The sequence below is a fragment of the Rattus rattus genome, chromosome 9, assembly GCF_011064425.1.
Source record: "Rattus rattus isolate New Zealand chromosome 9, Rrattus_CSIRO_v1, whole genome shotgun sequence".
NCBI classification, from domain to species: Eukaryota; Metazoa; Chordata; class Mammalia; order Rodentia; family Muridae; genus Rattus; species Rattus rattus.
The window spans coordinates 34,171,286-34,194,819 of record NC_046162.1 but is presented as its reverse complement, the minus strand read 5'-3'; the positions used below and the strand labels follow the sequence as shown (position 1 = coordinate 34,194,819).

General features: G+C 48.7%; 2 protein-coding genes across 6 annotated transcripts; one reads left to right on the top strand and one right to left on the bottom strand.

Moving 5' to 3' along the window:
* Positions 1–687: 687 nt before the first annotated feature.
* Hnrnpab (heterogeneous nuclear ribonucleoprotein A/B) lies at positions 688–6,538 on the top strand. 2 transcript variants are annotated; one of them, XM_032914415.1, is made up of 8 exons: positions 688–917; positions 998–1,244; positions 1,991–2,159; positions 2,833–2,991; positions 3,129–3,260; positions 4,737–4,839; positions 5,517–5,657; positions 5,926–6,538. In XM_032914415.1, the coding sequence occupies exons 2-8, from the start codon at positions 1,021–1,023 to the stop codon at positions 5,994–5,996; spliced, it is 999 nt and encodes a 332-aa protein (XP_032770306.1). In that variant the 5' UTR covers positions 688–917; positions 998–1,020; the 3' UTR covers positions 5,997–6,538. The 2 variants fall into 2 exon arrangements, with proteins under 2 accessions (XP_032770306.1, XP_032770307.1); XM_032914416.1 differs by lacking the exon at positions 5,517–5,657.
* Positions 1,686–23,174, bottom strand: Phykpl (5-phosphohydroxy-L-lysine phospho-lyase). 4 transcript variants are annotated; one of them, XM_032914412.1, is made up of 13 exons: positions 23,005–23,171; positions 22,231–22,349; positions 21,112–21,271; positions 16,938–17,012; positions 16,370–16,457; positions 16,176–16,292; positions 14,230–14,312; positions 13,594–13,819; positions 9,054–9,208; positions 8,747–8,836; positions 7,750–7,880; positions 6,798–6,851; positions 1,912–2,253 (listed from the first exon to the last, which is right to left on the bottom strand). In XM_032914412.1, exons 1-13 carry the CDS (start codon positions 23,061–23,063, stop codon positions 2,246–2,248), a joined length of 1,365 nt encoding a protein of 454 aa, XP_032770303.1. In that variant the 5' UTR covers positions 23,064–23,171; the 3' UTR covers positions 1,912–2,245. The 4 variants fall into 4 exon arrangements, with proteins under 4 accessions (XP_032770304.1, XP_032770303.1, XP_032770302.1 ...); XM_032914411.1 differs by lacking the exon at positions 1,912–2,253 and adding an exon at positions 4,434–4,641 and having other exon boundaries at positions 23,005–23,169; XM_032914413.1 differs by lacking the exon at positions 6,798–6,851 and having other exon boundaries at positions 1,686–1,924; positions 23,005–23,174.
* Between the last annotated feature and the right edge of the window lie 360 nt (positions 23,175–23,534).

Here is a 23,534-nt window from a genome sequence, read left to right as displayed (position 1 = left end):
TTAATTTTCCCCCATCTAGAATCAATGAAATTAAGCCAGGCATGGTGGTGGTGAAGCATATAATTCCAACACTGAGGGGGTGAAAATGGAGGGTTATGAGTTCAAGGCCAGTCGGAGGATACTGGACCGTTTTACAAAACACAAAACGGAACCAAAGTAAAGAAATACACTTTAAACGCGATGTTAAGTATCTACACTGGGAATACCACGGTCCAATATTCACGGCGCCAGACCTCCACACATGGCACCAGCCAGGATCACTTAAGAGAGGGCAGGAGCACCGGTATCTCAGGATGCCGAGGTTTAGGAGCAGGCCGCGCTGAAGGCCTCGGATGATCCGAGCACTCCTTATCTCGGAAGCCAAGATTAGGCTCCTTCCTCCGGGCGACCTTGGATTTAGGGACTTCCTGCGTCTCATTCTCCTCTTTTGGGAGGCTGGGGTTGCTAGTGTAGGATAGGATAAGAGGAAGGGATGACAGACTGCTGTGTACCCCGGGCAGCTAAGGACATTCGACGTGCCCACCCGGTGACCGGAACCGAAGACAGTACTCGGACTCGCGCGCGTTCTAAAATGAGGACAAAGCCCGCCCGGATCTAGAGCGCGCGCGCAGCGGCAGCCAATAAAGTGCCAGGACAATGGTGAGTGGCGGTTCACCTTAGCCAATGAAAGCATTCGTTGTTACGAGGTGGTGCCCGGCTCCGGCATTATAAAGAGCTCCACGAGTTGGCATTGTCAGGCGGTGGCACCGCGCGGGACGGAGCTGAGGTCTTCCTTCTCGATAGCGTACGGCGGCTGCCGAGTAGAGCGATAGGGTCTGTGGACCCAGACAAGCCCTAGGGGTGTCCGAGTGTGACCGCGGCCAAGCCCGCGTCGCCTTCTGCGGCGAGTAGGGCCTCGCGGCGTCATCGGCGGCGAGGTGAGCGGCCGGGCCTCGGGCGGTGGGCGGGAGCTCGGGGAGTGCCGCGGGGCCTGACGCACTGTCGCCGCTCGTTGCAGGAGCCGCTGCGGCCTGGCCGACCATGTCGGACGCGGCTGAGGAGCAGCCCATGGAGACGACGGGCGCCACCGAGAACGGACACGAGGCCGCCCCCGAAGGCGAGGCCCCGGTCGAGCCCAGCCCTGGGGCAGCGGCCCCCGCGACTCCGGCCGGGTCTGGGGGCGGGACCACGGCCGCCCCGAGCGGGAACCAGAACGGCGCCGAAGGCGACCAGATCAACGCCAGCAAGAACGAAGAGGACGCGGGGTAGGTGCGGCCCCAGGCCGCCGGGCCGCCGCCTTTGTTCCGGGGCAGTCTTTTGTTGGCGCCACGCGGCGGGGGGAGGGGCGGACGGCCCGCCGAACAGTGCCTGGCGCGCTCGCCGGCGGGCCCGGGCGCGGTCACGCGCCTTTGAGTTTGCAGGAGTTTGTGGGGTCGACTTTGAGGCCGACCCGGGCTGCTCGCGCGGTGCTTAGGCTACAGCGGGCCTGCGGGCGGGCGGCCCCGGAAGAGGAAAAGCGGCGGATCGCGAATCGGGCCGCGAGGGCTGCGTCTGTGCTGCGTAGGCGGAGTTGGCGCGCAGCGGGCCCGGCCTAGCCTGGCTCGGGTCGAGGGGCGGAGTCCCAGTCTGAACCCTGGGGCGGTCTTGGCACCAGGAAACCACCCAGAGTTCCTTGGGACAGGTACTTGGGAGGCTGGGAGCTCGAGTAGATTCAATTGTGCAGGTCATGCTGATTTAAACTTGTGAGGGATCATGGGTCACATTCTTAAGTTCTTTTCCCGGACATACAGTGAGTGGCTAAACAATCTCGTTTGGCTGTGAGTTCCAGTTGAGTCTAGATTACAGAGCAACACAAGGGTTAATTTGAAAAGGGGTACCATCTTATTCTGATCCATGAGTCTGTGACTTCATAAACCATTCTCCAGCCAGGGAAAGTGTCAGGCTTCTGTTTAATAGAAAAAGAAAAAAAATTACAGCTTCTAAGATTTGTGGTGTTGTCTCTCAATTCCAGAAAAATGTTCGTTGGTGGTCTGAGCTGGGATACCAGCAAAAAAGACCTAAAGGATTATTTTACTAAGTTTGGAGAGGTCGTTGACTGTACAATAAAAATGGATCCGAACACTGGTCGATCAAGAGGGTTTGGGTTTATTCTCTTCAAAGATTCTTCTAGTGTGGAGAAGGTAAGCTGGGTATTTAGCAGTGCTCTCTACTAGGATTCGGAATCCTAGGTAACTCATGCACTGCAGTGTTGATTGCCACAGCAGAGTTAGATTCCTGTTTTGAGGGACAGCACAGATTCATTCAGTGAGTGATTTCTGGAGGATTGGAGGATTAGTTCATACTGTTTTAAAGGCTTACTGAGAATCCTGCAGGAGGGTAGTGAGCTGGGCAGGGACTAGAGTACTGCCTTCAGCCTTCCCTTACTTACTACCTCTTTTATGTCCATTCATGAGTGTGGTGTTAAATATTTTACTGTTGGGATTAAAAGTCTAAGATTGCTATGAGAATAGGTTTTTTTTTTTTTTTTTGTCCAATTAATCGGAGATGGGACCCCAAATTTCAGAAAAAGTGAAGGTACATGCACTTAAAATAGGGTAGAATGAGAGAGGAGTTCATTAGATGATCTTGTCATCTGCTTTATTGGAAGGAGGTGGGCCTTAAGTTGGGACTACTGCTTTTAGGAAGAATGCAGAGCATGTATGGGATATGTAGGTGTTAAAATGATCATCTGTATGGGAGGTTTGGAGAAAGAACATTGGTTTGGAAAGTCCATTTGGCTTAGCTCCAGAGAGAATTAGGCCCATTTAATGTACTTGTGTTGTTTAGAACCAGACATATTTCTATTTTACACAGGTCTTAGATCAGAAGGAGCACAGACTGGATGGTCGTGTCATTGACCCTAAAAAGGCTATGGCTATGAAGAAGGACCCTGTGAAGAAAATATTTGTGGGAGGTCTAAACCCTGAAGCCACAGAGGAAAAGATCAGAGAATACTTTGGCCAGTTTGGGGAGGTAAGTGTGGCTTGTTTTTTTCCTGGTCTTGATTTGCTTTGCCTGGATGTAGTATGGTGCTCACACTTCAGTATTCTTAGGTTCGTATCTGTTTTGGGGTATCAGGTTTAACCCGAACTTTGCATGTGTTTTTACAGATTGAGGCCATTGAACTTCCAATAGATCCCAAGTTGAACAAAAGACGGGGTTTTGTTTTTATTACATTTAAAGAGGAAGACCCTGTGAAGAAAGTTCTGGAGAAAAAATTCCATACTGTCAGTGGTAGCAAGGTAAGGTGTCAAACTGTCATCTGCTTTTGGCTCTTGGAGGTATAGATGAGGTTAGACTACCTGTGAGATCCTTCTAGGTCAGCAAGACCTTGTTTCTCACCAGACACAATGCTGATTAAAGTAGATGGTCTGGCCCTTAAGAAATGTCGGGTTGGAAACAGCTGGCGCAGTGGTTGGCTCTTCAGGAGGACTCTGGTCTGTTCCTAACAACCACAGTGAGTGGCTCACAACCACCTATAACCACACACTTCAAGGGATCTGATGCTCTTTGGAGGCTTCTGTAGGCACCATACACTGTACTTAAATAATAAAAACTAACATAGCAGGTGCATAGGGGGGAAAAGCCTGGCTTTTGTGAATAGAGTTGTTGTCTAGGTTCTTTGCTTTCTGGTTTAGTATTAGGGGTTGTTCAGGGATTAGCAGTGGTCTTAATAATAGAAGACAGTTTTCTGGAACTGTAGGTCCCGTAGTAGGTTTCCATCTATACTGACACATTTTTCTTGCTTCAGAGGAAGGTTTGCTGCTTTAGTCAACCCTAATGCGAGTAAAGACCAAAAAAGAGCTCACTGGGATCCTGTTAACTCAAAATGGAGTCAGTTTAGTGGAGTGGTATGTTAGTGGAGTGATAGCTTTCAAGTTGATTAGGATTGAAGGCGTGGCTGGCTGTGGCTGCATGCAGCTTACTGGAGAACTGGAGTGGCAGCCCATATGAGGAGGGTGGGGCTCCATGAAGATTCTTCCCATTCTCAATGCAAGTTTAAAAAGCTTGGGTTGTGGATTAAATAAAGCAGGCAGTTGGGTGGGACATTGTTAGTTATTCTAGTGAACAGTGACTTTTTTGGTAGGCCCTAATATGAAGTAGTAGCCTTGAGCCTCTATGATAGTGAAAACTGCTGATGGGCCTTAGAAGTAAATATTCAAATTATTCAGTGTCTTTAATTCAGATACAACAGAAGGCATAGCTTGATGGAGAGATAAAATTCATCTTCCCACCTCCTTTTGAGAGAGCATCATGCTGCTGCCCTGGCAGGACCAGTGCTCCCTCTAATACCAGGCTGGTCTCAAACTGGAAGAGTTCTGCCTACCTGTTTCTACCTTTCAGTGAGATGAGATTAAAGCATGTGCCATGTCTAGCTCATTTTTTACCTGTGGGAGTATGTCAGGACTATCTTTAAAAACATTGTTTAGAAGCATGTACACCCTCTAAGTTTTCAGGCATCAAAGTCTGACTGGGTCTTGTTTGGATTTAGAAATAAAGCCCATCTTAACAATAACTGCTTAGAGTGGCAGGCAGTATGTCTTCCAGCGCAGCCTCACACACTTGTCTGTAAGGTGGGTGTCTTCTTGCTGTCCTGTTATATTTGAGTAGGATGAGTATCTTCTGTAAAAAAGTAAAAACCTTAGTGGCCTCCTGCCCACTATTGCAGCCCTAAGCTTGTCCCACAGGACTTGACCCAGTGTCCTCTTGGCTTCTAGTGTGAAATCAAGGTTGCCCAGCCCAAAGAGGTGTACCAGCAACAGCAGTATGGCTCTGGGGGCCGAGGAAATCGCAATCGAGGGAACCGAGGCAGTGGTGGAGGTAAGTGGGAGCTGGATGAAGACTTCCCGCCTATAAAGAGCTTTCTGTGCCTGTCTTGAGGGTTGCCTTTTGGTGCTCTGAAGGGTGGGCGGGCAGGCGGGCGGGCTGTGTGTGAAGTGGGGTTGGAGTGGGTTTCCTGGGTGGAGGCTTTGTGCTTGTGCTGCTATGGCTTCATGGAATGAAAGAGCCTCATCTTTCTTATTTGTGCAGCTTGGGGCCCCAGGCCAATGGGACATTTGCATTGCACTGGGAGAATGGTGGTGACACAGTGGGTTGTGCTTAGCTTTGTGGCTGTCCTGAGTCTTGGTACACACATACCTGTGGGCAAAAAGGCAAAGCTGTGCCAGGCGCTTAGCTCAGCTCCTTCCATCCCAGGCCCCTCTAACTCCAAAGCCTGAACTGCATCTTTTAAGGCAAAGCTGCCAAGGGAGGGTGGAGGTGCAGAGGGTGATCTGAGTGAGTGTAAGCTTCCTGTACTCCAAGTGACGTTAACTGGCATCCTGGCCTCCTGGATTACAAGGCAGGGCCCAGGGCCCTCTGTACTCAAACAGTAGCCTTTTGGCTTCTGAGTTGCCATAGTAATAACCCCCGCCACCCAAAGGGCAGGATTTCCTCCATCCTAGCTCCTGCGTGTGCTAAATGGTCCACGGGCCCCTGTGCCCTGCTCCCCCCCACAGGTCAGAGTCAGAGTTGGAATCAGGGCTACGGCAACTACTGGAACCAGGGCTACGGCTACCAGCAGGGCTACGGGCCGGGCTATGGCGGCTACGACTACTCGCCCTATGGCTATTACGGCTACGGCCCCGGCTACGACTACAGTAAGTAGGAGAGGGAGGCCCCGTCTACTTCCTCCTAGGGGAGGCAGGTTAGGTATTTCAGTGGCCACTGGCAGCAGGGGCTTTGGAGTCAGACAGGCCTGGCACAGGCACTGGAGCTACGAATGGAGCTCTATCTAGCTTAGCCTTCTCAGTAAGGTGTGAGAAGCTGGTGTTGCTGTGCAGTGTTACTCTGAGGATGTGTGGCAAGCGCCTGGCACTGGGTAAATGTATAGCTAAGTAGTAGCCACAACGTTGTTCTTATTCCTAGGTCAGGGTAGTACAAATTACGGGAAGAGCCAGCGACGTGGTGGTCATCAGAATAACTACAAGCCATACTGAGAGGCAGCAGGAGCGGCCGAGTGACGACCGCACACGCTTTGTTTGGACGCGGAGTGAACACAATTATGTACCAAATTTAACTTGGCAAACTTTTATGGCCTGTCCCATGTGCATCTTATTTAAAATTTCCCCCGGAAATCACTCTCCTGTTTACTATTCCAGAGCTCTAGTTGTTGTAGGCAGCGTGTGGCGTCTCAGAGGTCAGAGCGGCATTAGGGGGCTGATTTTATTACCAGGTTACCCTGTTCTAGATTGGAGGGTCTGCTTCCTGCTGCCGCTCTGCAGCCTGGACCTGTGGACCCTGGTTGTAAAGAGTAAACTGTATCTTAGGAAACCAGTGTCACCTTTTTCACCTTTTAATTTTATATTATTTGTGTCATACATTTCCAGTAATGGAAGTGTTAATTTTACTGTACTTTTTGGTACCTTTTGGGAATCTAATGTATTGTAAGGTATTTTACACGTGTCCTGATTTTGCCACGACCTGGATATTGAAGCTATCCAAGCTTTTGAAATAAAAATTAAACAAAACCCCAAGCCTGGGTGAGTGTGGGATGCTCTGTAAGACCTTGCCCAGTATTGGAGATGCCACGTGCTCTGGGACTAAGGTCTCCTGGAGCAGAGGTCCTTTAGCTGTTTTCCCCATCTGATCTTTTCAGCTATCATTTTATGCCCATTGTCTCCATATTTAGAGAACATCTTGCCCCATATTGTATGTTCTACATCCTTCATTTCAATCTAGCAAATGCAAGTTGAAATGTTGGGAATCTACTGGTGGAGGAGGGGCCAAGTCTGGCTTACCTGGAGGGTGCTTGATCCTCAGTGTTTCACAACTTCGTACTTTTTCTTCCATGTCTGGAAAAATGATCACAGATCTGCCCTACATGGTTCTTCACTGTCTGCTACCCTTGGATTCTAGGATGCTTGGGATGATAGTTTAGAGATTGGGCTTATGTCCCATCATTTCCCTAACACAGATGGTCCCATTTGTAAACCCAAAAGCAGTTTCTAGTCAAGTCACTGCTCAACATGTTCTGTACACATTGAACCCTTTAAGAGCTGTATCAATTCCAAACATCCACTAGATGTTGGGGTTAACTGGCTAACAAGCAGGAGTAGGAAAGGTTCCTTGCTGCCTGGTTTTTGGTGTGTGTTGGGATCTGAGCTTTGTATATAACAAATCATTTTGGTGTATAGTCATTTCTAGTTTGGTAGTTTTCTTAAATTGAGGGGGACCTTGGGCTGCTCTTGACCTTGAGTGATTAAAAGGTTATGGGGAGGATTTGATTACAGCCATCTATCCATTTTAGCCTCAAGTGTGAGGGTGGGCCTATCTTGAAGATAAAGTGAAGCTCCTGTCATTAACTGTTGTTTTTTTTGAGACAGGGTTTCTTTGTTTGACAGTCCGGGCTGTCTTGGAACTTTATAGACGAGGCTGGGATTAAGGATGTGTGCCACCACTGCTGGGCTGAACACAAAGGCATCTTTTCTTTCTTCTTTCTTTCCTTCCTTCGTTTCAAGATATGTGTAGGTATCAGGAGTATCTTGAACATGTGGTCTCCCTCCCCCATTCCACTTACCCAAATGTGGGTATCATAGGTGGTCATGCCCATGTTTAGTCAGTGCAAGTAGGTAATGCTCATGCTTTCTGAGCTTTCTGATACTTGGCTTGTTCTAGGATCCCTGGTGCATGCTGGGAGGCTCTAGTTACCCGGGGCCTGATACATGCTAGACAGGAGTCTATCAAGTTTACCTGTTAGAATGTCATCCAGCTTTGCTACCACATGCTGTGCGTTATCAAGGCTGAAGCACATTGGAGGCTTGAACTTCAGGATATTCCTCCCAGGGCCGTCAGTGCTCAGTAAAATGTAGTTTTCCTTTAGCCTGGAAGAACAAGATACTTTACAGACAGGCCTAGTCCTCTGTCCTGTAACTGCCAATTAACTGGTGTTGAGCCTACAACTGTCTATGTGGTTCTGGCTGTCCTGGTAACTTGCTCTGTAGACCAGGCTGGCCTTGAACTCTGAGGTTGACTTGCCTCTGCCTCTTGAGTGCTGGGATTAAATGCATGTACTATTGCTACCACCCAACTTCCATGACAATTTTTTCTCAAGGTTTTACTAACTGCCTAGACTTTAATTGCTCTGATTATAGTCCAGGCCAGCATACCACCGTGCCCATCCAGCTCTACATTATCATACCTAGTCCATGCACTGGTGACTGGGGTATGAAATGGTTTTTTTTTTTTCCCTCCCCATCCTCCCCCCATTACCACACCCCCCCCCCAACAATCACATTCAGTGGGGGTTCAGTCTGGGCAGGACCAAGGGCTTCCCCTTCCACTGGTTCTTTTACTAGGCTGTTCATTGTGATTATGTTCTTTTTTGAATCCCCAGTTTTTGTCTTAGAGTCAGAAGGTTTGGGGTCAAACCCAGGACAATACCCACCCTTGCTTAGGGTGACTGCAATTAGAACACTGGCCCTGGCCCTGACTTCTAAACTACCTTAGAATTTATAGTCTCTGATCCTCACTGGAGTGGTTAAGCTGGCTGAGGCCAGTTACTATTGAGTGGGTAAATGAACATATTTTATAATGTGAATAAAGGCATGCTCAGATTTCAGGGGGTTTCATGGTTGAGTAGGTACAGGAGAAGAGGTGGGTATTTGAGGTTGGCTGGAGGCTCATTGCGCTAGGCTGTACGGGGACTCAGTGCTTCCCATTTTGGGATAACTTAATGTAGAAAAAGTACCTGGAGACCAAATACTCTGCCTCTTCAGTTGCTGGTGTCCTCAGGGTCTCATCCTTGATCAGATCCACACCAATGAAGAGCCCAGTGCCCCTGAAGGAGGTAACATCTTTATAGCCATGGTCCTTGCCTTTTCTGCCTTCACCTCAGCCAACCCAGTTTACACTGGAGGGGAGTAGACTTGATATGGACTGAGATCTTCAGAGTCCTAGTTCCTTCTAGAGTAGATGTAGACACCTTTATCCCATGGTGGGAAAGTGGGACAGCGCTGTAGCAGGTATTAGTGTGCTTGTTGCCCCCAGAACCTTACCTGACATCTCCAATGATAGGATGTTTGGCTTTCTGCTGGCTGAGGTGCTCCATAAGGAAGCTGCCCACATTAGTGGCATGAGCCTGGAGCTGTTCTGTTTTCAAGACATCCAGGACTGCTAGCCCCACAGCACAGGACACAGGGTTGCCACCAAACTGAACCAGGGGATAACAATGTCAGATGCTCTGCCAATGGACTATGATCCCATGGGATTATCATATAAGACAATTTGAAAGGCCACAGGCCCCCAAAGCCTTAATGCTTGGGGCTTTTTAAAAACTGGTCTCTTAGGTGAGGGGGTCCCTATGAACTCTACTTGGCTTCCTAGTTCTTCAAACCAGGTAAGTTAGAAGAGGTAGAACTGGTCCAGCCCTGTCTCCTTGCTCCTGGATACCAATGGTACATGGGTAAAACAGCCCACACAAAGTTTCTGCCTACTGGACAATGTTGGCACATGCCTTTAACATCAGCACTCAGAAAGGAAAGGCTCTTGGATCTCTGATTTTGAGGCTACCCAAGTCTACAGAGTGAATTCTAGGATAGCCAAGGCTACACAGAAAAGAAACCCTGTCTTAAAAAGGGACCTAGTGGCAAGCATTTAATGTCAGCAACCTTCAAGAGGCAGAGGCAGGTGGATCTCCTGGTCCACATAGGTCCAGACCAAACAAACAGTTGTAGTGTAGTAGGTATGAGTACATATGGTGAGAGGGCAGCCTAACCTTGGATGTGGATGTTAACAGGAGACATCCATCTTGGTTTTGGGGACAATCTCACTAGGACCTGGGGCAGACTACTTAGACTATGCTGGATGTCTAGCAAGCCCAGGAATCCAATCTCTGCCATTCTGAGATTACAGGCCTGTGCCACTAAGCCTTGCTTTTTATATGGGTTCTAGAGATTGGACTTGGTCCTCATGTTTGCTGGCGCAAACTGCTTTATGGACTGAACTATCATGTGTATCGTGGGTTTTGGTGTGTGTGTGTGTGTGTGTGTGTGTGTGTGTGTGTGTGTGTGTGTGTGTGTGTGTGTGTGTGTATGTGTAATTGTTAGGAAGGAGAAGGAAGAGAACAAAACACAACCTATCAGATATAGTTTAGTGGCATAGTATGTGGGCTCTAGCACTGACTTGATCAATTAAGATGTCTTTTGTGTTCTGGAGTCAAACCAAAGGCCTTTCACCTGCTAACATGTGCTGTACCACTGAGGCACACTTTGAGCCCATTAACATCACTGTAGACAAACAGAAGCATTCCCATACACTGGACAAGATGTTCAGTGCCCTGTAGGTATTCAACTGTACTGTAAGTCCCTCTCACCTAGAATAAGAGCTATCTTTACATAGGATTGTTTTTCTTTGAGGTTAAGCAGTGATTCCTTAAAGCACAAGCAATAATCACCCCACCACCGCCCACATACAACTTGACAAATCTGATCATTTAAAGTCTAGTTTTTTATTTTTTGAGGAAGGACTTCACTGTGTAGTCCTAGCTGGCCTAGAACTGAGTGATAAAGGTATGCATCTGGTTTCATAAAATTGATGGCCAGGGAGCTCAGTTAAGTGAGAGCCGTGCAAGCCTGATGGTAGTAGTTTGATCCCTGGAATCAAAGAGCAAAATGTACCAAGTAGCATGGTGGTGCAAGCCTTTAATCTCAGAACTTGGGAGGCAGAAGCAGGAGGACCTCTTGAGTTTGAAGCTAGCCTGGTCTATTAAGTTCTAACATAGATCTATCTCAAAAACAGATGACTGACAATGTTCATGTGGTATCTCACAAACATAGAAAGTGAAGACTGCTGCCAACTGGCTTGACACCACAGCATACACTATTGGCACGACACTAACCTCGCTAGATATGTGATCAAATGGGTATCTTCCTCCCATACAGAAACAGACAGACATGTACATACACAGAAATTTCCACAAGCACTAGCAACTAAGGAATGGAAAAAAGACACCATCATTTCACAGAAGAGGGAACACATGGACAGTAAACTGGAAGAGGACTGTGAAAGAGGACTGAGAAAGGCTCAGCCCAGAGCCCAGAGTTTCATCCCAGAAACCCACATTGATGGAAGGAGAGAACTGATTCCTGCAAGTTACTGTCTTTCAGGTACACAACAAAGTACATAAAATAAATCTGTTAAAACTATAAAACTCAAGGGATGCTTCACAAATCTGAATTTAGGGAACAGCATATCAAAACCACATGGATCCCTGGACTGAAAAACCTTGAGCTGAGCATGGAGGTGCACTCATGGAATCCGGGTGCTAAGCTGAGCAGGAAGCTCGCCATCAGGTCAGGTGGATTATGCATTCAGTGCCAGGCCAGCTCGGACATCCTAGCAAGAATCTCACCACACAACAACCTCCAAACAATACACCAGGGTGATCTGTTTTGACCTGTGAACTACTTGGGGGAAAACATCCAAAACTGAGTATGGACACACCCTCTGGGTTAATTTGTAACTGATCTTTCTGCACTTGGAGAACAAACAGTTAAGAATTCTTAAAATAGCAGTGTTCACAAGACAAAGGACAGCCTCAAAACACATTGGTAGATATGAACAAGTTATGTAGACGTTAGCAGGGAAAATGAGAGTGACAAACACTGTTAGGTGATAACGAATGCGCAGAATTACCAGAGTTAGCATGCATTATGAGAGAGTTCGTAAAACCAAACATGGGACAAACACCAGAATAGATGCAAGGTTAGGAGCCTAATCTTTTATCTGAGGTGAGAGTTTCTCATGAGTTTAAGTAAACAAAAAAGCCAGTAAGGTGCCAAACCTGGTTAAGTTAGATCCCTAGAAGGAACCAATGACCCCTGATCTCTACACATGAGTAGCCACATATGCACCCATACACAAATAAATGTAAAAACCTTAGTAGAAATAGCTAAGTACCCAGTTAACTGGAGGAAGGCCATACCAAGACAAGGGCTGAATTGAGCTTCTGCACTTAGGGGAGTCAGGGTCAGGCCCCATTGGGCCATCTGCCTTTTCCAGGTAACAAGCCTTGCTCTGTAGCTGGCTAACCACTGCTCACCTACAGACTTTGCTCTTGACTCCTGTCTCCACTTTGCCCTCAGCTCTGTCCACTTCCTGCCTGGGATGTCCCTTCTGCTCTCATAGCAGACCATGACATACCATGTCTACTAAGTGAGGTTCTTCAGTGTCACAGTTGAGTCTAGAAACGTGTTTCCCCGACATCAAGGCTACCCAGGGCAGAGGCTGTCATGTAGGCACAGACTGAAGTCAGCTGAAAGCCTCCACTTCCCTTGCTCAGTGACCCTCATTGCCTGTCTGACATCTTGCCAAATGCTGACTTTCTTAAAAATTCAAACGGCTTTTTATAGAAGTCCTGGTGACTACCCAACTCCTTTCCTGCTCTTGTCCAGATGAATCTTACTCTATCTGTTCTTTTATAATGACCACTAGAAAAGTTTCCACGTAGTACTTGAGACCTCATCTCTCTGAGAAGGAAACCTTGGGAGTCAGAGTAGCTCAGTGGTGGAGTGGTTGTGCATTACTGATAGGCCTGGGTTGCTCACCAGCACTTTGAAACAAAAGACAAAGCAAAGCCAAACAACACATGCTTTGCATAGTTTCTGTTTCTGTGATAAAAAGAGGCTCTGGCCAAGGGTCTGTTCCTATTCTCATCCTGCATCTGCTGTCTCAGAGTCACTAAGCTGGGTGTGTGTCAGCTTCTGTAAGGGAAGGCCCTTGGCTTTTGCTCAGGGTCAGGGAACCATCCTTCCTCCATGACATGGTGTGGACCTTGTGTCTCCCAGGCAGACCAAGACTCCTCACTCACATTCTTAAGCTTTCTGCCACAGGTAGGCAGCTTCTGCTGGAAGAAAAGGGGTTCTTGTATTTTATTTGTTTTATACAACCGTATCTGACTCATTTGGATTAATATTAATTTTTTTTAAAGATTTATTTATTACATATAAATACACTGTCATTGTCTTCAGACATACCAGAAGAGGGCATCAGATCTTATTACAGATGGTTGTGAGCTACCATGTGGTTGCTAGGATTTGAACTCAGGACCTCTGGAAGAGTAGTTAGTGCTCTTAACCACTGAGCCATCTCTCCAGCCCTGATTAATAATAATTTTGAGAGATGTTTTACAGTATTAAAAGAAAATCTGAGGGGTTGGGGATTTGGCTCAGTGGTAGAGCGCTTGCCTAGGAAGCGCAAGGCCCTGGGTTCGGTCCCCAGCTCCGAAAAAAAGAATTTAAAAAAAAAAAAAAAAAGAAAATCTGACCCGGGCCAGGTGAGATGGCATACACCTTTTAATTGTAGCACTTGAGAGGCAGAGAGGTAGGTGGATCTCTGAGTTTGAGACCAGTTTAGTCTACATATTGAGTTCCAGGCTAGTCAGGGCTACACAGTGTCTGTCTCTGTGTCTGTCTGTCTGTCTGTCTCACATAAAAAAACAAACTTGGCCTAGCTGTAGCTTCCGGGAAGATGGAATGGTGGGTACTGCAGTAGCCCGGAAGCGTTCACTAATAGAGCCTGCCCTACAACTTTACTCACCGTGTTGAAGTATTCTACACCGGTAGCTTCAAATGCCCTTGACACAGCTTGGGTAGTGGCCAGGCAGGCAACAGGATGACCATTGCCGATGGACTTGCCCATGGTGACAATGTCGGGGACAAAGTCTTCTCCCTCCAGCTGGAAGGCCCAAAAATGTTTGCCTACTCGGCCAAAACCAACCTGGATCTCATCAGCCACAAAGAGCCCTCCGGCTCTGCGTATGTGCCTGTGGAGGACAGATGGCTAACAGAGCTGTGGTAAGAGATGATCAGGAGCTGGGAAGTCCTGGGAGTTGAGTCCTCACTTTGGGCATATGGTTGGCCTTCCCTGGGCCATTATTTCTTTTTTTTTCCCCATGCGGAAAGGTTTAATGAGAGAAGAATAGTAGAAGAGGAGAGGAGTAAAGGTCGGCCATGAGCACGTGGAGGGAAGCAGGGAGGGGAATGGGGAGAGAAGGGACAGAGGGGAATAGAGGAAAAGAGAAAGAACAAGGAGCAAGAGTGGGTCATTATTTCTTAAAGGGTTTTGTTTCAGAAACTTCTGGCAGGCAGGCCAGTCTGTAGCCGGAATTTGGAATTGACCTCAGGAAACTTAATTACAGCCTCCCCCCTGGACAGAGCCTGCCCATCTACTCACTCCGCCACCTGGGAGAAGTATCCAGCAGGGGGAATGATCTGTCCACTCACACTAGGCAGAGACTCAGCGAAGAAGGCTGCAATCTGTGGATGAGACAGAGTTCAGTGTGCCTTGTCAATATGGCGATGCCCCTTTGGGTGCTGTGTCACATCTGAGGATGTGTGTCACCCTCTGAAGGCCTCTCTTCCCTTGTACTTGGGCTTGCTCCAGTCAACTAACTTCACTTATGCACCCTGCCCCCACCTATAAACCTTTTCTCCCTGTCCTCATGTGGTAACCAGCACTAGCTTCACTCTCCCTAGAACAAAAATGGGGCTCCATCCTTACCTACACCTTCCTTAAACATGTCTCATGGCTGTCACATTTCTGAGTCCATCTCTTGTCTCTGGCTACTGCAGATGCTGTCCTAGTGGACACTTTTCCTGTTTTTCATATTGCCCTCAGGAGGATGCTTTGATCCAGACAGGGAGGTCGTATCTGTCTGGCTTAAAACCCTTGACCCATGCATGATTTTTCTCATGGTGTTCCCTCTTGGGGCTTTTTTGGAGGCCTTTCGGGCACATTGGACAGCTGATGGGATGAGAAATTGCTTCTTTTATATTTACTTATCTTTTGGTTTTTCTCTGTGTAGCCCTGACTATACTGAACTCACTCTGTAGACCAGGCTGGCCTTGACCTTAGAGATCTGCTTATGTTTGCCTCCCAAGTGTTGGGATTAAAGGCATGCTCCACTACAGCCATCTTGGGAAATTGGTTCTTTAGAAGTGTTTGTGGAGCATTAAGGACCCTCATCTGGTTCTGCTAACTGCTTCTTTCCCAAACACTCTTATTTGCTGGTTACTGCTTTAGTCTTAGAGAACCCATTTTGTCTTAGAGAACCCATTTGCTAGCACCGTGGGGGAGGCAGAGGCCTTGGTCTCCCAGATATACACTACCATCTATCTCTCCACAGACTCCCCATAGACTACCCTAGAAGGGCAGCACCATGGTCCCTGTTTCTAGGCTGCTGCAGTAAAATACATCCACCATGCAACCTTAGAGTGAGAGAAGAGCCAGTCCTTAGGTCTCCTCACTTTCCTTGTTGAGGCTCTTAGGTAGACTTTCAGACTCATGGGTCCTGGCTGCCTTTCTAGGCTCTCTCCACAGTCTGCTCTCCTGGCCTCATTCATGTGATCCGCTGCCTCATTTCTGTTCAGGACGTCCTTCCTCTCCTGCCTCCTGCTTTACCCTGAGTGGCTAAATGTTACCTTTTACTACATAACACTATAGTAACTTCTTCTAAGGCACCCCCTTACAGCCACACTGCTCCGGCCTGGGATTCCTTTATTACACAGGATGTCCCTTTATCCATACTGTCTCTATTATGTTAAAAAACAGCCAGACATTAATGAGCCTCAGCCCCTCTCCACAAGATTCTCAAATGAAAACCAGGGCCTCCTTTTGCTCCATTTCCAGTACTGGAATTGAGTCCATCTCATATACACACGTGCTATGCAAACACTTAATGCTGAGCTACAACCTCACACCACCCCTGTTCCCCAGTTCCAGCCCTGGTTGGCTGGAATTCCCTATGTTGAGTTTACTGGCCTCAAACTCAATTGTCTATCTGCCTCTGCCTCCTGAGAGCTGGGATCTAAGGTATGTGCTACCATACCAGGCTTCCCGCCCCTCTTTTGACTTTTTAAAAAAGTTTTGGAACTGGAGTGGTTAAGAACACTGGTTGCTTTTTCAAAGGACCGGAATTCAATATTCAGCACCCACATGGTGGCTCACAACCATCTATAACTCTAGTCCCCGGGGATCCAACATTCTCTTCTAGCCCCCGTGGTGCACAGACATACATGTAGGCAAAACATCCATACACAAAAAATACTGAAATAATTAAAAAAATGTAGAGTTATTTTGTATAGGGTCTCACTAAGCTGCTCAGGCCAAGGTGTGATTACCTTCCTGCCCTTCTTCTGTGCACTGCTGATGACATGCTTCACCTCACTGGCATAGGCCCCTGCTGGATTGGGGTGGTCTTCCCGGTAAGGTCCGCGGTAGGTGTCTGGGAGCGGAGCCTGTTGGGAGAGACACTGCAATGTCATCCAGGCTTGGGGATGGAAACTGACCTGTTGCTGATGGTGGGCGTGCATACCACATGGACCCATTCCTTCTGGCCATCCAGATTCCGGAACTTGTAGGGACTGATGTCGATCAATGAGCTCAGGTGACCATGATAAGCACTAGGGAGAAGGAGGATATGGACATAGGCCCTGTAAATGGTGGCGTTTACTCCCTGCTCAGTTCTAACCACTATCTACCATTTTTGAGTACAAAACACAGGGAAAGCTAACGGAGCCCTTGAGCTGAGAATGCATGCAGGCTTGGAAAGGCTTCCTGAAAGGCCATTTACTGGCACGTCACAGTTCTAGTCATCTGACTACTCTAGGTTCCATTTTCTGCTCTGTAAAGTAGGAGCATACATCCTAAACCTTAACTCATTTCTAATGCCCTTTGGTCTCTGACTCAGCTGGATCTCCAAGTGCTGTAGGCCTGATTTCACTCTCCAGCTTTTCTCAGAAAGATGGGCTGTCAACAAGGCCTCCAGGGAGGTGTCATTGGAGTCTGGCTTCCAGCGTCCTGCATCCTCTTCCCACTTATGGGCCCCTCACAGGCCTGTGGAGCCCAGGTTCTGGAGAAGCAGGGCAGTGAGTTGTACTTACTGGTCTAATACCACCACATCCTGGTGTCCTGTGTACTGGCGAGCTAGTCTCAAGGCCAGGTCGTTGGCTTCTGACCTGTGACAGAAAATATGGGCATGGCTTAGAAGACTCAAGCACTTCCATGTCGGAGGGACCCTTCCAGCACGGAGAGCATCCTTAGGACGCCATGCATCCCCTTGGCAAACATCCACTGGCTCTGTGCTGCATCGGAGCAGGGTGAAAACAGAAGGTGCCCTCTAGAAACTTGCATTTGGATGCATCTATCTGTTTTGTTTTCAAGGCAGGATTTCTCTGTGTAGCCCTGGCTGTCCTGGAATTCACTCTGTCGACCAGGCTGGCCTTGAACTCAGAGGTCCACCTGCCTCTGCCTCCCAAATGCTGGGATTAAAGTTGTGAGCCACCACCGGAGCTTGATTCTGAAAGCCAAACAGTGAAGACAGAGTGCTCATTTCTGTAAGTGCCAACACTGGGCATAGGGTGTGAAGGAGACCCAAATGAAGCTTCATGTAGGTAACGGGGTATGATGGGGTAAGCTGTGTTCTAAAACTACTATGCTGAAGCTCTAACTCACAGTACCTCCAAATGACTGTATGTAGCTTTGCTTGGAGAGAAGGCCTTTAAACTAAACAGGTTAGTTTAAAGGAGACAACTGGGGCTGGGGATTTAGCTCAGTGGTAGAGCGCTTACCTTGGAAGCGCAAGGCCCTGGGTTCGGTCCCCAGCTCCAAAAAAAAGAACCAAAAAAAAAAAATAAAAAAAAAAAGGAGACAACTGGGGCAGTATCAACCCAATATGAATGATGTATATATGAGAAATGACCTAGATTCCCAGAGACATGGGGGCATTTGCACAGACCCTGTGAGCTGGGTGGAAAGCAGTCGTGCACTAGGTAAGGGGCAAGGTCTCGGGTCACAGACCCTCCGGGCACTGTGGTCACGGACCTTTCATTTTCAGAACTTCGTGAAGATACATCTATTTTTCTTTTCTTTTTGAGATAGAATCTTTCTACATAGCCCCGAGCTGTCCTGGAACTCACTGTGTGACCAGGCTGGCCTCAAACTTACAGAGATCCCCTGCCTCTGCCTCTCAAGTGCTGGGATTAAAGACACACCACCATGCCTGGCCTGAGAAAATACATTTCTATTCCTTAAACCCCAAAGTCTGCAACCTTTTGTTATGACTGCCCTAGCCGTCATAACAATGGGGCCAGTGGTAGATTTTCAAGAGGTAATACTTGCCCTAAATCCCAAGGAAGATTCTAGGACTTTGGAACAGACCACACACACAGGATCTGTTCTGTTTGGTATCCTGGACTATGGGAAGGAACCCAGGGCAAGGAAGATGGGGGCAGGAAAGTATGCAGGGCCATACTCCAGAGCCTGAGAAAGAGCCTGGATTGTCTCCTCGTCAGCAGCATGCAAAGCCAAAAAAAGTATGGAGCAGAGAAAGTATGTAACTTTGCCCTCATTTTAGGAGGCTGTTTCTAAAGGAAATGAGGTAGGAGTGAGGAAGTGCGGGGGCTACCTGGGTCAGAGCCCTGGGGAGGCAGATTAGGTTGGAGGTGTGTTCGTGTGCATGTGTGTATGCATGCATGCATGTGTGTTTTCTTCCAAACACACACAGGTAAGATAGTAAGTAGATGGTGTGTGTGTGTGTGTGTGTGTGTGTGTGTGTGTGTATGAGAGAGAGAGAGAGAGAGAGAGAGAGAGAGAGAGAGAGAGAGAGAAGGGCATCAGGGAGAACTGGTACTGAGAGCTCACATAGGCATTGGTAGAAAGCAGCTCTTTATTTTAAAGTTTATCTATATCTGTCTATCTGTCTGTCTGTCTGTCTATCTGTCTATCTATCTATCATCTATGGTTTCACCGTTGCCCTGCCTGTCCTAGAACTCACTGTGTAGAGTCGGCTGGCCTTGAACTCTCAAGAGATGTGTCTGGCTTTGCCTCCCAAGTGCTGGGATTAAAGATGTGTGCCAACATGTCCAGGAGAAGGCAATTTTGTTGTTTTAATATGGGTGAAGGGGTTAGGCATTTAGCTCCCCAACCCCTGTTGTGGTAGAGAGCACTTGCCTGGCAAGCAAGCACAAGACCCTAGGTTTGGTCCCCAGCTCCGAAAAAAAAAAAAAAAAAAAAAAAAGAATATGTGAAGTTGGAGATGACTGTCAGAGGTCAGATTTCTACTTAGAATCTTAAGTGGAACACATGGGAGGCATCTGGGGTTTAAAAATCATCTTTTATTTTCATGTGAATGTGTCTGTGTGGGTGTTTTGTGCAGTGCCAAAGGAGGCCAGAAGAGGGTGCTGAGGTAGTTACAGGCGGCTGTGAGCCATCTGATAACAGATGCAGAAAACTGAACTTGGGTCTTCTGCAAGAACAAGTGCTGTTCTTAGCTACTGAGACATCCCTGCAGCCTCCCCACTTCTTTATTTCAGTTTTAAAAAGTATTTTATGAGTATGGGTGTTTTGCTTGTGTGTGTGCCTGGTGTCCATGAAGGTGCATGTTGGATTCTTTGGAACTGTAATTGTAGAGAGTTGTGAGTGGCCACATAGCTGCTGGGAATCAAACCTGGGTCCTCTGGAAAAGCAGCCACTGTTCTTAACTGTAGAGCCATCTCTCCAGCTCCAACATCTGGGTTTGTGATACAGATTTTTGAGTCACCAGCACATGGATGACATTTAATTCTAAGCAGACAGATGAGATCACAGAGGGGAAAACAGGAGTGGGACCTGCCCTACAGAGCAGGGAGGAGGGGATTGGGGACCTGCCCCACAGAGCAGGGAGAGGGGCCTGGGGACCTGCCCCACAGAGCAGGGGGGAGGGGCTTGGGGACCTGACCCACAGAGCAGGAGGGGAGGGGCCTGGGGACCTGCCCCACAGAGCAGGGGAGATGCATCCCTGGTAGCTTGTAGACACCAGAGCCTGGAAGCAAGAGCAAAAAGCATCTGTTGGGAGAACAACTGCTCTGTCAAACTGATAAGAAACCGGGAAGCAGGCAGAGAGGTCACAAGACTTAGCAACGTAAAGTCACTGGAATCCACACAGAAGGAACTTGGTAGAGGGAGGCAGCAGCAGCCGCCTTTCCTGTGCCCAGTTTCCTGTTCTTACAAGAGGCTTTTCTGTCCCCTAACCTGCTCTGCTCTTCCTCCCCTCCATCTGTTTAGTACTGTGGGACTAGGGATGGAAAAGCCTTTGCACACTAGGTAAGAGCTCCTTCCTTATCGTGAAACGAAGAAGGTAAATTCTACTTGGAAGTTCTTCAGGAGACAAGACTTAAGTGGCAGTGGCACCTGAGATTGTTACTGTAACCCAAATGCTACTTATTGGAATGCTCTTTCAGATGTGATGATCATCTTCCTGATTCTGTCATCACTGTCACTCGTGTGCATGTGCCCAACACTCGACAGTCTTGCTTTCCCATCCTGTAGCATCATCTCCCTGATTAAAACCTTTCATGGGGATGAGGGGCTGGAGAGATGGCTCAGTTGTTAAGAGCACCAGCTGCTTTTCTCTAGGACCTGTTTTCAGCCCACAACTGTCCAGGAGATCCGAAACCACCTTCTGGCCTCCCCGGGCATCAGACATGCACATGATGGAGAGATATATGTGTACGCACATGCGTGTTTGTGTACGTGCATGTGTCTGCGTGTGCACAGGCAAACACTCACAGATACTAAGGATACACATCAAACACTCATCAGCACTAGGCAGAAACAAAACCAACCCTCAGCCCTAGTACTTTCTAGTGTCTCATTGCTGTTTCTTGTTTTCCGAGACAGGGCTTCTCTGTGTAGCCTTGGCTGTCCTGAAACTCACTCTGTAGACCAGGCTGGCTTTGAACTCACAGAGACCCACCTGCCTCTGCTGGGATTGAAAGAGTGTACCACTACTGCCTGGCCTCTAGTGGTATAGATAAAAACAGTTCCTCCCACTTGGCTACCATCCTGGATCCTTTCCCAGAGTCTGCTAACTCTTTCCCAACACCTAGAAGGGAGGTGATGGTGTCCTCTACCAAGGAAGATATGAGAGCCAACAGCAAAGACTCCGGGATCTACAACCCAGAAGCTCAGGAGCCTTGACTGAGGTTGGGTCCACTCTCCAGGCAGCTTCTCTGCGCTGCACCCATATGGATGACTTTCTTCTTTGAACTTCTCAATGGATGATGTCTGTTCACTTACCCAGAATTCAGGAAATAAAACACAGAAAGCTTCTCCGGCAGGGTCTCTGACAGCCTCTGGGCATAGTCCACGATGTTGTCATGTAGATATCGGCTGTTGGTGTTGAGCACCAGGTTCTGTCCATGTGCAGCTTGGACCACGGTAGGGTGGCAGTGCCCGACTGCAAGAGGGGCATCACCATCATGTGGCCGACTTCACTCAGCCGGACCCACCAGATCCCCCTCACTCCATCTGCAAACCCACCCAGGGAGCTGGAAAGATGGGAGCTAATGGTGGGGTGGGGGAGCACAGAGATGATGATTCTGGAATGGAAGGTCTTGAGAAGCGAGTCCAGCAGAAGGAAAAGAGGGTCCCATAGAAATGCTATCTAGAGAACCCATGTTTTTAGAGAGGTATTTTGAGACTCTTGGCTGGAGGGGACCAGTCAGAGGGTCAGCCATGGGAACAGCATAGTAAGAGCTCACCCTGTGCCAAGCACGGTCAAAGCAAGTTAGCAATAATTAACAGTTATACACAACGCCCACCAGGCAGTGAGTCACTACCAACAAGGCTCAGGATTAAGTAATTTCTTCCTCTCTGAGACAGGGTCTCTCTGTGAAGCCCTAGTTGTCCTTGAAATTTGCTATGCAGACCAGGCTGGCCATTAACTTGAGATCCACCTGCCTCTGTCCCCTGAATGCTGGGAGAGTCCTGGGTTTTAACCTTCATCTGCCTGCAATGTGCCTTCTAGCGCACAGTCTCCCTTTCTTCCATCAACTGTGGTGCCCCACTTGGCTGAATTCATACTTCAGTTTCCTGTTGCTCTTACTGTAGTCAGTAGGAGTGAAGGCCTGTTGTCATCACCCTGCACAGGGCCGAGCTACACTTGTGGTCATGGATGGGTAGGCTACATGCCCAATTTGCTATGGAGTCCACATGCAACTTGGACCCTAGCACGTGAACCTCTGATTCCTGCTTAGTTTGGCACAGCTATGGTGTGGAGTCTTTTCAGGCTACTTCACAAAGACTGGGGTCCCCTCAAGCATCGAAGTCAGTTCTGTTGAACCCAGGCTGTCAGTCAGATCTATGGCCTCAGCCTCCTCTCCTGCCTCACCAAGGGTGAGGAGGCATCATACCGACCATGAGCCACGTTGTTGATGCAGTCCAGGTACTCTCGCCCTTGCTCATCGTACAAGTACTGCCCTTGGCCTCGGATAATCTTAACAGGATCCTCAGGAAAAAAGAGTCTGCAGGAAGAGCTGTGGAGACAGGCAAAGAATGGACAGCCCTGTCTGAAGACTGAAGGGTGAACACTCATTACAGCTCCCTTCACTCTTTCCTGATTCTGGAATGGACAAAAGCTTGCAGGACACGGTGTAACTTCCCTGCCTCCCCATTCCAGAGAACAGGACGGGGCAGAAAGTTGCTGAGACAAAACTATTTAAGCCTTGGTGGCCCTCTTCAGTTTTGCTTGCACGTGCATCAGCTTCTGGGGTCAGCCTTATGGAAAAGGCTTCAGAATGGCTTCCTGAAGCAAACAAAGCTCCTTGTTAGGAGCTGCATCTCAGCCCTAAACATTCCTTGCCATCCCAGTGGCCCTGCTGTCCCTGGCAGTGGTGGCTAGCTAGCTCCAGTCGTAAGCCCCAGCCATAAGCTCTTTTCCACGTGGCACCGAGGGTTCTCACAGGCCAAGAGCAGATCTCCTCTAACCCTCCCTGTGACACGACTGCCCACCCCAGGTCAGTCCCAATTCCTTATGCAGGTGGCTGCCAGGGGCAAAGCTCATTCTAAGGGGCAGGGCACACCCCGGAGTTGCGGGGTAGTTCTCGGTCGCTTCTCATACGTTGAGAGAGGCGGGGAAGTCAGGGACTCCGGACGGGCGCTATACACGCCTTCCGAGCCCATACCCGATACCTGAGCAGCCGACGTCTCAGGTCCAGAGTGGCGGCCTTGGCGCGCGCGTCCGCGGCCATGGCGCCGAGCGGTCAGTCAGTCACCAGACGCCGCGCGCTTGGCCCCGCCCCGCCCTCTACGTCGGCTCTGGGGTGGGGCTTCAGTGCTGGACCCGCCCCCAGGAGCTCCCATCCCAGGCGTTGGAATAATTCAAGCAACTGCGGGCAAGACCGCTTGTGGTTCACGTCATCATGGGCGGATACTCTGTGCTGATCCAGGGTCGTACCTCACCCTTCTCTCCCACCCCCGAGGTTTCTCTCCCAAGAATGTGTCCCCAGATCACAGGGTGGAGCGGGACTCTAAACTATGGGGCACCCCCGAGCAGGTTGCCTTCTCTGTGCTTAAAATGTCACGCCCTGTAAGGGTAAATACTAGCACCCTGGAAGGACAAAGACCTTCCCAGCATGGCGCAGGAGAGCTCGGTGCCACTGCGGGGGCAGACCACGGAGGTCTCTAGAGATTCTTGCTAGGGCCAGACAGGGTAAACTTGA